General features: G+C 38.6%; 1 protein-coding gene across 7 annotated transcripts in view; it reads right to left on the minus strand.

The window, feature by feature from the left end:
* CDKAL1 (CDK5 regulatory subunit associated protein 1 like 1) overlaps positions 1-15947 on the minus strand; it is a 711422-nt gene that overhangs the window by 202109 nt on the left and 493366 nt on the right. For all 7 annotated transcript variants that reach the window (XM_058732865.1, XM_058732859.1, XM_058732860.1 and 4 more), the window contains one exon: positions 11912-12092. In XM_058732865.1, the coding sequence (XP_058588848.1) occupies positions 11912-12092 (181 nt within the window). The remainder of the gene's footprint in view (positions 1-11911; positions 12093-15947) is intronic.

The following is a 15947-nucleotide window of genomic DNA, read 5'->3' on the forward strand; positions in this document are numbered from 1 at the left end:
ATAGGTCATTATAAGATTCTTTATCTGTAGAAGTTACTCCAAAGAGTCTACTCACTTCTAAAGTTGTTAATAAAAAGTGAATTCAAATTGAATATTACAATTTTAATAAATCAAGTTCATATAAAAGGCATAAAAGAATTATGTAGATCCGTGCAATTTTTTCTGAAACTTACATAAAACAAGGTATGTGATCACCATCGAAAAAACGTTAGACTGAAATATAATAAAGATGACTTTCCAAAGGATAGAGTTTATATTCTCTTTATTTAATAAAAATTCACTCTGTCCATCTCAACCGTAATACCTACCACCATTCCGCATCTGAGAGAAAAATTTACAACGACATATCTTCCTACTGTTTTGTCATAATTATAAATTCAGAAGAGAAACAAGATAAAAATAAATGCCAAAAGGAAAACAAAACATTAAACAATCATAAGAAACAAGATGAGGGTATTTTTTCTCAAAAACAAAAAAATTCTTTTTTTTTTGTTTGAGACAGAGAGAGAGAGAGAGAGAGAGAGAGAGTACATGCGCAGGGAAGAGGTGGGGAGAGAGAGAAAATCCCAAGCAGGCTCCACACTCAGTACAGAGCCCAACGCAGGGCTCGATCCCACAACCCTGGGATCATAACCTGAGCCAAAATCAAGAGTCGGATGCTCAACTGAACTAAACCACCCAGGCGTCCCAGAAGTTGTTTTTTTGTTTGTTTGCTTAATGATTTTCTATAAGCTGACTACAAAAGCACAAAAAACTGTTACCATCGAACTCAAGGCTCTCAAATCATATCTGACTCTTCGTTGTCCTAAAGTTGACTTACTTTACAAAACCTGAAATACCAAGACAAACCATGGTTCCAAAACATACTCATCACTGATTTTTTTCTTACAACGGCTTGTCATTAACAGAAGGGACATATGAAAGGACTTTAGATATCAACAGAAACGTGTGTCTTTCTTGTCTTATCTTCACCATCTTGACCAAAAAACAATTCCACAGAAACATGGCTCCATCCTGGAGTTACGGTCTACACGTGTCTAGTACATGTCTCGTCCTGTGGGTCTCACCACACAAAACTGATATGCATGATAATGAAATTCAGCTCATCAACGTCAATCAGGACTAAAGGAAAAGTCAGGCAGTGCTCTGTGGCAGGCAAGAGGTCAGATTCAGAGGGCAGAAAGTTAAGGGGAGCAGCAAGGGTACACAGAGAGAAGGTTGCGGTTTTCCGAAAGAATGAATGAGTCAGGCTGAGAGGAATCGGGAGCATGATTATTCTTCAAAAGTCACTTATGGCAGAGAACATTGATAAAGATCTCACCAGTGATACCTCTCTTCCGAGGTGTTTGTTTCACTGGGTCCCTTGGACAGCTTCCTGGATGGCGATTTCCTGCGTAAGTCCGCTGTATCATTCCATATCCATGTATCTTTTTTATACCCCCAAGAAGAGTTTCTTCTGAGAAACAGCACTTACTTTCTTTCATGAGATCTTGACAAAACATTTTGCTTTTATTCACTCCAAATTAATCACATTTGGTAAATTCTCTAACACTTCAATTTCAAGATGGTAAACAACCAAAGGGCTTCCTAGTATTGGCAAGGCCACGGTATTAGTGGCGGTGGCAGATTTCCCTCCACACAACTGAGGCTAAACAATTCTTGTCATTTTCACATTCTTCAAAGCTCCAAACATTATCACCGGTTTCCTTTACTCTTTTAGTGTGAAAGTGGGATAAGAGGAAAAGTACTCAGTTTTAAAAGGATTTAAAAAAGAATGATCCAATCAGAGCTCCAGTTTCTTCAAATGCTCCCAAATCCAGAGTTTTCCACAGTTCACAACGCACATGCACGCACGCACACACACACACACACACACACACACACACAGGCGATAAGCTTATCTTATGGCACTTAGAACAAAAACACAGAAGATGATAAAGAGGCTACACGGGAAAAGCCAGTCCTGTAACTGCCACGTAGACACAGTTTGGGAGGAGATAAAATCATGTTGGGGGGAGGGATGGGAAACAGACAAGGGTAGGGGTCTGGCGGGGTCTGGCATTTCTCCTTCTGAGTACAAGAGGCCTAGGCCTGGTCTAGGGAGCAATCTCATGACCATTAAGAAACAGAACACCAACAGCACCAACAGGAACAAAGGCAGAAACGAGACGTAATGCCCTAAATTCGCGGCATGTTCAAGGGTCCTTGGAAAATGTTCTGGCCTACCAATATTTGTCCGTGAGCCTGGAATCAATCAAAGGCCAACTAAGTGACCTTCTGTACAGCAAATGAATATTCTCCACTGGACACAGAATAACTATGCTGACATGTAGCTAAGTCTAATGCCTGCAGTTATTAGGTCCAAAAGAAAAATACTGATTGAAGGTCTCAGGAATAAGTCCCTGAGATTTCTTAAACTCACCTATCAGTCTCTAAACCTGCCTTGTACAGTTTCCTAACTGGGCTTCCTGGCACGGCACACAGAATGAGCTTTCAAAAACAAACACGTGATAACTGCTATTCAGGGGCTCCCTAGTGCCCACAGGACAGTCCGAGGCCACCCAACACGGCTGACAAGGCCTTGTTTGTCCAGGGCTTGCCTGTGGCTCCTGGCTCATTCATGGAGCTCATACACTTGCAGACCCCACCAAACCCAACCAAAGACCGCAACGTGCCTTACTGTCCCAAATATCATGCATTTTGAGCACGTTAGGCTCATTAAATGTCCCATGTTTTCTGTATTCCCAGGTCTCTCCACGTGCTGATCCCTCCAGGGAGCCTGACGCAGAGGAAATAAACATGGTGCATGTTGGGATCTCCAGCAGCCGGGTGTTGTGGGTGCATGAAGAATACTGGAAGGAAGTGCATGACCTCAGGGTAGAGAGAGAAAGGCAGGACCTTCTCTCTCCGTGTGAGCTTGGGCAAGTTAACTCATCACTCTGAGCTTCAGTTTCCTCATGTGTAAAATGACCGTAATAACTTGTGAGAATGAAATTAGATAATATACGCGAAGGGCTCAGAACAACGTCAGACATACACTGATGGCTAAATGGATGTTAATTCTTACTGTTATTTTGTTAGGACGTTATTATGATTAGGCCTATAGATTACTGTGCCGGGTGGGTAGCATCAGGGTAAGTTTTCACAGACCTAGGAGCAAACAGCTGTCATCTAGCCGCACAGCACACTCTGGGTAGCTTAAAGGCTGAAAGCAATCAATTTCCCTGTCTCAAAGACCTAGACGATGCCCTCAGTTCAAACAACCCCATTGTTGGCATATTCATTCCCCATTGTGACAGTAACAAGTTATCAAACTTAGTGGCTTAACGCAACACAAATTTATGATCTTACAGTTCTGGAAGTGACACGTCTCAGGGGTCTTATGGGCTAAAACCAAGATGTTAGCAGAGCTGTGTTCCTTCTGGAAGATCTAAGGGAGGATCTGTTCCTTGTCTTCTTCAGCTTCTAGAGACCGCCTGCGTTCCTAACTCATGGTCCCCTTCTTGATCTTCAAAGCACATTGCTCTGATCCTCTGCGCGTGTCCTCCGCTCTCCTCCCTCTAACTTTAACCCTCACGCCTCCCTCTCACAAGAACCCTTGTGAAGACAGAGCCCACCCACACCACCTGCAACAATGTGCCAGTTCAAGCGCATTAACTTAATCACATGCGTGAGGGCCTTTCTACTACATACAGTAACACATCCTTGGGTTTGGGGATCAGGATGTGGGTATCTTCGGGGGCCTATTATTCTCTCTAGCATAGCTGGTCCCACTGCTGCCATTTGGAGCCCCCATAAATAACTAATTTAATTATTGTGTTTTAGTAGTCCTCGTCAGTCAATTAACTAAGCATACAGACAGAAAGTTTTCAGATTCGTAACAAAGTAAAAGATGGAAGGATTGGGAAATGCAGATTACATACCAATGATCTACAAAAAGAAAGCACCTAGATTTTTAAAATATAGTTTTAAAATATAGTTTAAAATATAGTTTATGGTTTTATAACCGTATGAGAAAGAATCAAAGATTATGAAGAACTTCAAGGGGTCTTAGAGGTCATTTAGTTCAATTTTCTATTTGTGAAATGAATGCCATCTGTATAAAAGCTCACACAAGGTAGAAGGTTTCCCAGCTTCCTCTCTGGGTATAGATCACCTATATAGTAACCTGCTGTTACTACAGTCTTCATGATGCACCGTTAAGTGATCTGAAATCCATAGAACAAAACTAGGGTTAGGCTAAAAACTCTATCCAAAATGGAAGTCAAAAGAGAAATGATATCCAGAAAAGTAGAATTTAAAAGATTAACTGTATGTGGTGGGATCAAATACAATTAATTGCAGAAGAATCTGAAGAGTCCTTGTAAAAGCAAAAAAAAATAATAAAAGAAGTAAAAAGGAAAAGGGCTTTGAGAAAAGGAGAGTCTCCCCATGTGTGTTTAGGAATCAGTTTAGAATAAAGAGTACTAGACAATCTAGAGTACAAAGACTCCTAAAAATATTTTTACCTTTCCCCCAAAGAAAAAAGCTTAATTTGAAAATAGGAGACTGTGGGGGCACCTGGGTGGCTCAGTCGGTTAAGCGTCCAACTTTGGCTCAGGTCATGATCTCGTAGTTCGTTAGAGTCCCGCGTCAGGCTCTGTGCTGACAGCTCAGAGACTGAAGCCTGCTTCAGATTCTGTGTCTCTCTCTCTTTGTCCCTTCCCTGTTCATGTACTCTCTCCCTCTCACTTTCCCTCTTTCTCAAAAATAAATTAACATTAAAAAAAAAAAAGAAAGAAAATACGAGACTCTGTAAGTAATGTAATCGTTATGAAGTAAGGTCTAAGTGCCAGGAAGTGAAAGTGTTTTTCCATGAAGACAACTTGATGCACTCCAACAAAAAATTGTAGAAATATTTAGAAAAAGTGACAAAGCTATATTCTATATTTCTGTTTTGCTTTTTAAAATAAAGTATGTTCTGGGGGGACCTGGGTGGCTCAGTCGGTTAAGCAGCCACCTTCGGCTCAGGTCATGATCTCACGGTTCATGCGTTCCAGCCCCACGTCGGGTTCTGTGCTGACAGCTCAGAGCCTGGAGCCCACTTGAGATTCTGTGTCTCCCTCTTTCTCTGACTCTCCCCCACTTGCACTCTGTGTTTCTCTTTCTCAAAAATAAACATTTAAAAATTAAAAAAAATAATAAAAGTATGTTCTGGACTCTTATGCAGCTAGAATTTGGGAGAGCCATTAATGTCACTGAATAAGCTCTGTATGTGATTGAAGAACAATTCCTCATCCAACATTTGTTCCAAGTGGCCACCCTGCCTTGGTTTGAATACCTCCAGCAAAAATTCAGTCCCTGACAGGGAAACCTATTATGAACAGTTTCAGGAAAGCTGTCTCTGTCTGTCCCAAGGTGGCCTTCTACGTCTCTCAGGCACACGTACCCACACTCCTCAGGGCTGAGTCAAGAAGAGTACCATGGCCTCGTTATCCTCAGGGTAAATATTCTAGAAACTGCAGCTAAGGGAGTTATGATTCTTTTATGCTGACATGTATCTAAAGACATGATCTTACTCTCTGGTTCCAAGAAGTGAGACAGGCAAGCAGGTGGATTTAATGTCAGAATTTAATACTTCAAACCAATATGAACATTCCAACAGCCACTCTTGTCACCTCAAGATTGTTCTTCAAGTCATAGGCCTCTTAAAGATTTCATCCCAACGTCATTATTTTTTATCAAAATTTTCTTAAAAAGAAAAAAGTCTGGAATTGACAGATAAGGATCCAAAGACTTTTAAAACTTAAGTGACCTTTTCTAGGCAGACTAAGAATCTCAGTGACAATTTGAAAACACTATTAGAGTTACTTAAGATTAATGAAGACTAATGAAGGAAGACTCAATCGAAAAGAAAATAAAAACATGCAAATTTGACCTTTCGTCTAAAAGTCTAAGGTCGCTCTCATTTAGCTTAGGTGATCTTACTATTAAATCTCTTATACATTAATCATCTTGCAAAAGCTAAGAGAAAAATAAATTTTACTTTATCTTGTTCATGAAAATACACTGCCTAATTTATTTCCATTATAAATTTAAGTGAGTTATACTCTTTTTTCAGCAGGCAATAAAAGACTTGAGAACTGCCCCCCACCAACCTATGCAAATACAAAACTCAATCGGGCTTTATCCACTTGGTGATTTAAATGACTAAGAAATACGTATAATTTAGTTCATTATTAAGAGCTCTACTATAAAACATTAAAAACTGACATATATTTATATTAATACTAGTATTCATTTAAAGGAGTATTCACATAAAAGTAGGTGATATGATGTATCCATGTAGAAAGGTACCACTCTGATGTTGGGATGCTGAGACTGGGGGAGGCTGTGCACGTGTGGGCAGGGAGCATATGGGAACTCTATGTCCTTCCCTCGCAACTGTGCTGTGAACCTGAAACTGCTCTACCATGTAAAGAAAAAAAAAGGTTCTGCTAAACCAGGACCAGGTTATTAAAATCTAAAAACGTAAGGAAGATGTTAAGGGGCTATGTTTAAAAGGTAAAAGACAGCGGAAAAGAAAAAGCACCTGAAAGCTGATTTTATGTAATGAGTTTTGCTTCTGGCTGAGGCAAACTAGCTTCTATCAGACCAGCAATCTTGCCAAGAACAATTAGAAAAAGTGAGTAAAATGTATAATATGTCCTGTTTCAACATCAAAAACTATCAAGGTAGTGAGAACCTGAGGGACCAAGATCCCCAAGAGGAGAGAAGCCCATAAGCTCCATACTTGGAGCCACTTTCTGCAGATCAATTAAATTTCTCAGATCAATCAAAATAACCAAGCTTTACCACAGAGCCTGGCAGATGCAAGTTAATTCTACCCAGAAGATGATACTTCATTGACTAGCATCTCTAGGTTCATTTTGTTTGGGTTTTTTTTTTACACAAATGATGGTCACCATTTAATAAAAATGATCAGGCACATGGAAAAAACAAAAGACAAATGATCAAAATCAAGAAGAAAAAAAAGACAACAGAAAGAACCAACATTAGAACCAGATATTGGAGAATTCAGAATGAGCTTTAACATAACGGAGTTAAAAAATGTTAAAAAAAATACAAAGGAAAATAAAACGAATTTCACTAAAATCCATGAAGAAAAAAATCAAATTGTTCTTTTTGTTTTGAGAGAGAGCATGCGTGCACGTGTGTGCATGTGTACAAGATGGGGAGGGGCAGAGAGAGAGAATCCCAAGCAGGCTCTGCACTGCCAGTACAGAGCCTGATGTGGGGCTGAAACCCACGAACTGTGAGATCGTGACCTGAGCCGAAATCAAGAGTCAGACACTTAATGGACTAAGTCACTCAGGCGTCCCTCAAATTATTCTTTAGAAGAAAAAACAAATTAACTAAAATTAGAAATTCCATAGATGGGTTTGAGAGCTGACTAAAAACAGATGAAGAGAGGCTTAGTGAACTAGAACAGCACTTCACGCACGCTAATGCGCACACGAATCATTTGGAGGTGCGGACTAGGGTTGCCGAGGTCTGGGGTGGCGTCTGGGACTCTGCCTTTCTCCAGGCACCACACCGTGACAATGGCCCAGCGACTGCTGCAAATATCAAGAAACTAAAAAAAAAAACAGGTGAGGAGAAAAAAATCTAGAAATACAAAGAGAACGAAGAAAGAAAAATATTAAAAAGGATAGCTTAGACAATGGGGAAAGTGATGAAAATGGCTAACATATATAAATGAAATCTCCAAAGACAGGATGAGAGAATGGAGTCCAAGAAATACCTGAAGAGAGAATGGATGACATTTTCCAAAGCCGATCAAAGAGATCAGAGTGAGTGAGATCACAGTGAGATTTAGAGTGTGCACCCTGGCAGGGGAGGGGAGTGAAGGAGGTTGTGGGGCCATCTTGGAATTCTACTTACCACATTAGGCAATTCTATCAAACATCTAAGGAAGAAATAGTATAAATTCTATACAAACTCTTCCAGAGAAATGTAGATAAAGAAATACTTTCCGACTCATTATATGAGGCCAACATCACTCTCATACCAAAGTGAAGAAGATAGCACTGAAAACTACAGGTCAAAATCCTCCATGAACAAATATGCAAAAATTCTTCACAAAATTTTAGCAAATTAACTACAATTATGTATCAAAAGTAATACATTATGACCAAATGAAGTTTCTCCCAGGAATGCAAGGTTGCTTTACACATTTGAAAGCATTCAGTATAGTTCACAATATTAGCAGACTTAAAACTAACTATGTAATTATTTCCATAGATGAAGATACAGTGATTAAGTTCAATTTCATTCATGATTCAAACAAGTGCGAGCGTGCACACACACAGACTCTGGGTACGTTGGGAGTAGAAAGGAACTTCTGTAATCCCCAAATTACAGTCAACTTTTATACCTAATGGAGAAATTCGGAAGACTTTTCCTTTGAGTTTGGGAAGAAGAGAAAATGGCCAGTTCTACTCAACAGCATACTATTAAGTCCCAGCCAGTGCAATAAGACGAGAAGTAAAAGTTATGAGGATTGGAAAGGAAGAAACAAAACTGCAATGATCAGCCGATGACAGAATTATATACATAGAAAACTCTGAAGAGAAAACTACAGAAAAATTATTAGGATTACTAAGTCAAGTTAGCAAAGTTGACCGGTGAAAGATAAGTATGTTATATATATATTCTTTTTTGATTTTTTTTTTTTAACATTTATTTATTTTTGAGACAGAGAGAGACAGAGCATGAACGGGGGAGGGTCAGAGAGAGAGGGAGACACAGAATCTGAAACAGGCTCCAGGCTCTGAGCCATCAGCACAGAGCCCGATGCGGGGCTCGAACTCACGGACTGCGAGATCACGACCTGAGCCGAAGTGGCCGCTTAACCGACCGAGCCACCCAGGCGCCCCAAGGTAAGTATGTTAAAATCAACTATATTTTTCGATAGCAGTAACAATTAAAAAAATGAAAAACAGTCACTTTAATAGTATCAAGGGGAGGCCTCAGTCGGTTAAGTGTCCAACTTCAGCTGAGGTCACGATCACGTGGTTCATGGGTTCAGGCCCTGCATAGGGCTGGGTGCTGACAGCTCAGAGCCTGGAGCCTGCTTCAGAGTCTGTTTCTCGGACTCTCTCTGCCCCTCCCCACCCCTCTCGCGCTGTCTCTCTGTCTCTCAAAAATAAACAAACATTAAAAAAAATTTTTTTTTGAAGTTTATGTAGATGAGTCAAACAAAAGTCACAGACAAGAATGCTCACACCTGTTCTCAGTTGCGATACTAACAGTGGAATGTTGAAAATACCCAATTCTCTTTTCACGTTAGGGTGGCTAAGCGAGCACGCAGTGGAACACTGTATAGAAATGAAAATAGACGAGCAAGAGCTACCTGCAAAAACAGACTACTCTCAGCAACACAATCTTGTTTAAAAATTTTTTTTCAACTTTTTAATTTATTTTTGGGACAGAGAGAGACAGAGCATGAACGGGGGAGGGGCAGAGAGAGAGGGAGACACAGAATCGGAAGCAGGCTCCGGGCTCCGAGCCATCAGCCCAGAGCCTGACGCGGGGCTCGAACTCACGGACCGCGAGATCGTGACCTGGCTGAAGTCGGACGCTGAACCGACTGCGCCACCCAGGCGCCCCTCACAATCTTGTTTAAAAACAAATGAAAATTGGGGGCTTGAGGGAGGTGCTCATGGCAGAGTGGGCACCCGGGGACAGTTCATGCCTCACTGTTTTAGGACAGATCAGAGAGACTGTAACAATTCCTGAAATAAATACCAACAATCTCAATAAGCAACAGGTTCAACTCCTGACAGAGATGTAGAGATTTTTCAGATGTGAAATTTGAGATAGCTGTATTAGCCTCCCAAACTGTATAATAATAAACAATGAAGAAAAAGATGAAAAATTATTTAACGAAGCTAAATGTGTTATAATTTACTAGAAAATCCATTTTTAAAATGATTTTTTTTATAGTATCTTCTCTTTGTAAATTTTTTTTTAATGTTTATTTTTGAGAGAGACAGAGCACGAACAGGGGAGGGGTAGAGAAAGAGAGAGATGGGAGAGACACAGAATCTGAGTTGTGAGCACAGAGCCTGATGTGGGGCTCGAACCCTCCAATTGTGAGATCATGACCCAAGCTGAAGTGGGACGCTTAACCAACTGATCCACCCAGCCGCCTAGGTTTTTATGTAATCTTGACACCCAAAGTGGGGCTTGAACTCACTGCCATGAGATCAAGAGTCACAAGCTCTACTGACTGAGCTAGCTGGGCACCCTGAAGAATCCACTTCTTGTTAATGCTGAACAGTTAACTTAAAACTTCAGGCAAGACTGTGTGGCAAGTATTAATTTTACTGAAAAACAGAAACAATCAAAAGAATTCCCGCATTAAAAAAAAAAAAAAAAGGCAAACATTCAAACACTGATGAATTCTTCCCTTTACATCAAGTACAGAACAGGTCAAACCTAATGTACGGTGTTGAAACGAGGGATAGTGGTTTCTGGCGGGGAAAGGGAGAGGGTGGCGGGGAGGGCGTGACCAGAACCTCTGAGGTGCTGGCAATTTTCTGCTTCTGGATCTGCCCAGGGTGCACGGAAGTATCCACTTCAGAGAAATGTACAGCTGTACACACGTCTTCAGGCATGTTACAGCTCAGAAAACTTCTTTCTTATTAATTAAAGAGGTAAAGTTTGAAAAAAGAATGGATTAAACTCTAAGGACAAGAGATGAGGGGATGGAGGGAGTAGAGAACTACAAAAAAATAAAAGGGAATATTTAGGGTGCTGACGGAAGTGTCCTACACCTGGACTGCGGTAGTAGTTAAATTAATGTATGCACGTGTCAGAATTCAAAGAACTGTAGACCAAAAAAGGTGAATTTTGTCTTATGCAATAAGGTCTATTATAACTTAGATATAAAAATAATGGATTAATTCAACTTACTTTTACAGTTGTGAAAAGTCGATGGTGGTGAGAAATCTGCTTTCCTCTTTGATTAAGTTAGAAATAAAATTATATGGTCTACCTGGAAAATGTTTTCCTACCTTTGTATACACAGAAATTTGTGAAACAAAAAGGTAGAAAATTTTGAGAAAAGAAGGAATGATAGTCACTTCAGTTTTACTGGGGAAAATAGACTTTAAAATATATTAAAAATATATGTCTGTATATACAAATAAAAATATGTTTTTTCAACCAAATGTTCAAATAAGAACTCTGTATGTTTTATGTCTGATATTCACATATGGCATAACGGAAAAAATAACAAGTTCTGGGTTATTCCTTTTAGTATTTCATGTAAGTTTTGAGGAAAATTAATGGGAGGGCACAATTTTGTATTAGTTATTTCAAACAAAACAGAAAATTTTCAGTTAAAAACATATGACTTCCTCTTAAAGCTTATTAACATTTTCCCATTTCAGCCAATAAATCTAGAAACTAACTTACTTTGAGAACATTAATTTCTGAGGCATTCTGGAAAACAGTTTGCCATTACTGGATCTCAAACTTTAAAAAAAAAAATTTTTTTTAATGTTTTCTTATTTTTGAGAGAGAGAGAGAGACAGAGAGACAGAGAGACAGAGAGAGTGAGCGAGCAGGGAGAGGCAAATAGAGAGGGAGACAACAGAATCTGAAACAGGCTCCAGGCTCTGAGCTGTCAGCACAGAACCCTACACGGGGCTCGAACCCACAAACTGCAAGATCATGACCTGAGCCGAAGTCAGATGCTTAACCAACAGAGCCACCCAGACACCGCCCCTCCCTTCCCCACCTCCCTGTATTTTTTAACTTCAAGGTTATACCATGAGCCAGTTGTGTTAAGATAGACAACGGGGCTGCATTTTTACAGCCGCTGGCTAAATCTAGCACCTTTCTTGCCAGAGAAGTCTCTTACCACTTGTGCTGGAATTTGTGCCATTTTTGCAGCAGGAGTCCCTGGTCTTGGGTAGAACTGGTTAATAAAGAGGCTTGGGAATTTGTACTCTTCAACGAGTTTCACTGTTTCTTGAAAATCTTGGTCTGTTTCTCCAGGAAAACCACAGATAATATCTGTGGCAAGAGTTATTCCAGGAACTCTAGAAAATAACAAGACAAAAATGGAAAAAAAAAAACTCAATGCCATCCATTATTATTCTATTTCTCTGACAGTTTCTTTTCTAAATTTTTATTTTTTAAGTAGGGCCCGAACTAACACGGGGCCCGAACTAACAACCCTGAGATCAAGACCTGAGCTAAGATCAAGGGTTCGACACTTATCTGACTGTGCCACCCAGGCGACCCTCTCCGATCTTTTAAATGCCTATGTTTTGAAACTAAATTTTATTTTTAGGAAAGGGACATTTAAGCAAATAGTTTTAGAGAGTCCTAAATATTAAAAGTTTATGGACAACAGGGGCCCCTGTCCTCCTCAAGAGCCATTCCTTTTTATTTCTTCTGAATGTTTCTTCTTTTTTCTGTATCTTAAAATAGATGCTGATTCTGCTATTTCTAGATTTTTGATTTTCAGGCAATACTTATTAGCTTCTCCACTGAGGCAGCCCTTTAAACTACTCTATCCCATCCCTCTCAGTAATATCACTGCACAGTTTTTAGTTAAATTAGTCGTATTTCCAGGAGCCTAACTGCAGAGGTACTGCTCACAGACAACTGGTATACACTACCATCATGTTTTCTTTTGCCACCTTGATTTTTTCCCAGAGTTAAAAACTTTAAAAAAAAAAATTTTTTTTTTCCTTCCTATGCTAGGTACCTGTGTTCATGTTTTCCACAAGCTCAGATCGATCAAAAACCAATATTATTTTCTTAACACTCAAGGTACTGTATAGAATTCACTTATTCAATTTTTCCCCCCTGGAAATGCCACTCCTACTTTCTCTGGTATGTGTTGTTTTCATAATGAACCAGTTGTCGTCCTTGAAAGTTGCTCTTTGGTTTTCTTCCCCCCCATTCCTTTTACCTGATCCTATATTCATAATTCTTGATTAATTCTGCTGGAGCATTCTTTCAGAAGCTTCATCAAAAAGAGTGCCAGAGAAATTCTGTTGTTGTCTTAGCATAATCTGAACACATCTTAATCTACACAATTGACTGATAGTGTGGCTGTTCACAGCCCTCCAAAATGAAAAATATTAGCCATCAGAATTTTCTACTGTTTCTTTTTTTAACCTGGAAAGGTTGCTGATGAGATGTCCTGATTCACTCTGATGTAAACCTCTTTAACTTCTTTATATATATATATATATATATATATATATATATATATATATTTATTTATATATTTTTATATATATAACTTTATATATAAAAGTTGAAAACTTTTAGGATATTAATTTTTCTCAATGTTTTTAAATTTCATGATAATAGACCTTAGATTAGGCATGAAAACTTTGTAAAGGGCACAATCGGGGCACTCATGGTCTTCAGGTCTAGCAAATTTTCTTATATTATCACTTAATCATTTGTTTTAGAGATGCAACATCTTTTCCCTTCTTCCTAAAGGTATCAGTTAAAGGTTTTCATAAGTTTTCCTCTGATCACTGCAATGCTCTCCATTTCCTCCAAGTTCTTGTATATTGCTCCCTCTCATTCATGGCTGAGACTCGCCATCAAGAAAGAGTGACTCTGCCCTTTCATATTAAGAATAAATTATCAAAAGCTTCTCATCAGAGATTGACTGGATAACAAGCTGCCTTTGTTTTTCATGAGCCCAAATGTTAACATCTTGAATGTCCTTTCTCTGTGGTGGAGTCTATCCCAGAGTGTGCTACAATATTCTACTGTGTGTTAACAGTATAACAATACCAAAATATCATGGACAGTATTCAAAGCTCCAATATTACTCTCAATCCATACAAAACGGGAAAAACAGCCTCAAACATTACAAACCAAAAGACACCTAACTATATCAATTTCTCTATTCCCTACATGTAGTTCTATATGAATGAATAAAACAGTTTATCCCATTTAAATATATTAGATATTTGGGGGCATAAGAGAACAATGGATATAACCATGAGGAAAGTGAAATACAAACGGCGTCATAAAAACATTGGCTTTCCATATCTTGTTTGGATAATACTTTAATTCCTGTGCGGAAGAAGAATGGCATTGATTTTTAAAAATATTTCTTTCTTGAGTTCTACTTGGTCTCATCCAGCTATTAATCTGGCTGACCCTGAACTAGTGAGGTAAGTTCCAAAGGCTAGAACTTTTCTCTGTGTTGGTAAACAGAAAAAGAGATAATATGCACAGAGAAAAATGAAACAGCATATTTGAAAAACAATTTTTTTGATTTTTATTGTGATATAAAAACATTCTTCTTCAGAGGTGATTATCAAAATTACATTTGAAAATCATAAAAAACATGTTTTGACAGTAAGCTGTAGATAAAAAGACCATTTTCTAGACTTACTAAAAGCATGTTGAATAGAAAAAGTATGTCAACAAGTTTAATTAGCAAATGTTTACACTTGACTTATAACTACTGAACAAAAGAAATCCACAACTAAAACTGTAAGTAATAGATCACAGCAGAAATGACAGAGAAGAGTCTATCTCCCTTAGGAAATAAATTTTAAAAAAAATCTTAGAAACTGCCTGTGAAATACTGTAGAAACCAAGACAATTGGCTATTGTCGTAGGCTGTGAATTGGAATGAATTTGGCACTCGATTATGGGGTATTCCCAAAGGAAAGTACCTTACTGATTCCCCCTCCCCCAATCCTCCTTGACCCAGGATAGCTGAGCTCAGTATTATGCAACACCTGCTTACTTTGGCATTAAGGCCCACAGTGAAGGAGAAAAGAGAAACCTTTCCAGGAGTCCTCTTAAATGTTAAAAAAGGGGATGTCCAATGTGTGAATATATTTGAAAATCTACACAGAAAGTTGACTGATAACAAAGGAGAGGACAGGCCAACTATGAATTTGTAAAAGACCTATGTTAGTCAGTATATAAAAGTAAAAACAGTTTATTTGGTTTCTAAGGATGTAAGAATATAAACTGATTGCCTATAAAATGTTTCCAAAGTAAAGACTACACTTTAATGTTAGGTGAGGCTCATCTATAAGTTAATTTTATACATGCAAATAATGCTTCTTAAAAATAATTTGGCTCTTTAGGTGAACCAACTTAAAAAAACCAACCCTAGGGGCGCCTGGGTGGCTCAGTCGGTTAAGCGGCCGACTTCGGCTCAGGTCATGATCTCGTGGTCCGTGAGTTCAAGCCCTGCGTCGGGCTCTGTGCTGACAGCCCAGAGCCTGGAGCCTGTTTCAGATTCTGTGTCTCCCTCTCTCTGACCCTCCCCCATTCATGCTCTGTCTCTGTCTCAAAAATAAAATAAATGTTAAAAATTAAAAAAAAAAAAAAAACCCTCATACTTATACTGTTAATTTGCCTAGTAAATAATTCTCTTCAGTTCATAAGAAAATCAAGGAAGTCTGAAGTGAACTAATTTCTAAATTAATTAAGTGGCTATGAGGAAATTTAAGGAGTGTAAAATAGAACATTAATCCAAATATTTAATATGCTAATTACCAGCGAATGCTGTTTTTGAAAAGCAATGAATTTTCAAAATACTAAAATTTTTAAAAATGATCATTTCCACATATGTATTGAAAGCTGTAAGCCTAATGAATATAATTACTAGGTATTCTATGTTTTTAAAATTTAAAAGACCTTCTATATTTATGTTTTCATAGCAGTATGAGAAAATAATTCTGAAAGAAAGATGAAAATGTTCTCTTAGCTTAATTAACAGGTACATTTTGACTCGCTATTTTTTTCTGACATATACAAGCTTTTTACCGGCAAAATGGGTTCATTAAATAGCTTGGGAATAGAATTAATGAGAAAGATTCTAATTACACATCGGCAGTGGCAGAAGTGGTTCTATGATCAGTTCCACAAATCTATCAATCAGGAGGGTATCA

Source organism: Neofelis nebulosa, chromosome 6, assembly GCF_028018385.1.
Source record: "Neofelis nebulosa isolate mNeoNeb1 chromosome 6, mNeoNeb1.pri, whole genome shotgun sequence".
NCBI classification, from domain to species: Eukaryota; Metazoa; Chordata; class Mammalia; order Carnivora; family Felidae; genus Neofelis; species Neofelis nebulosa.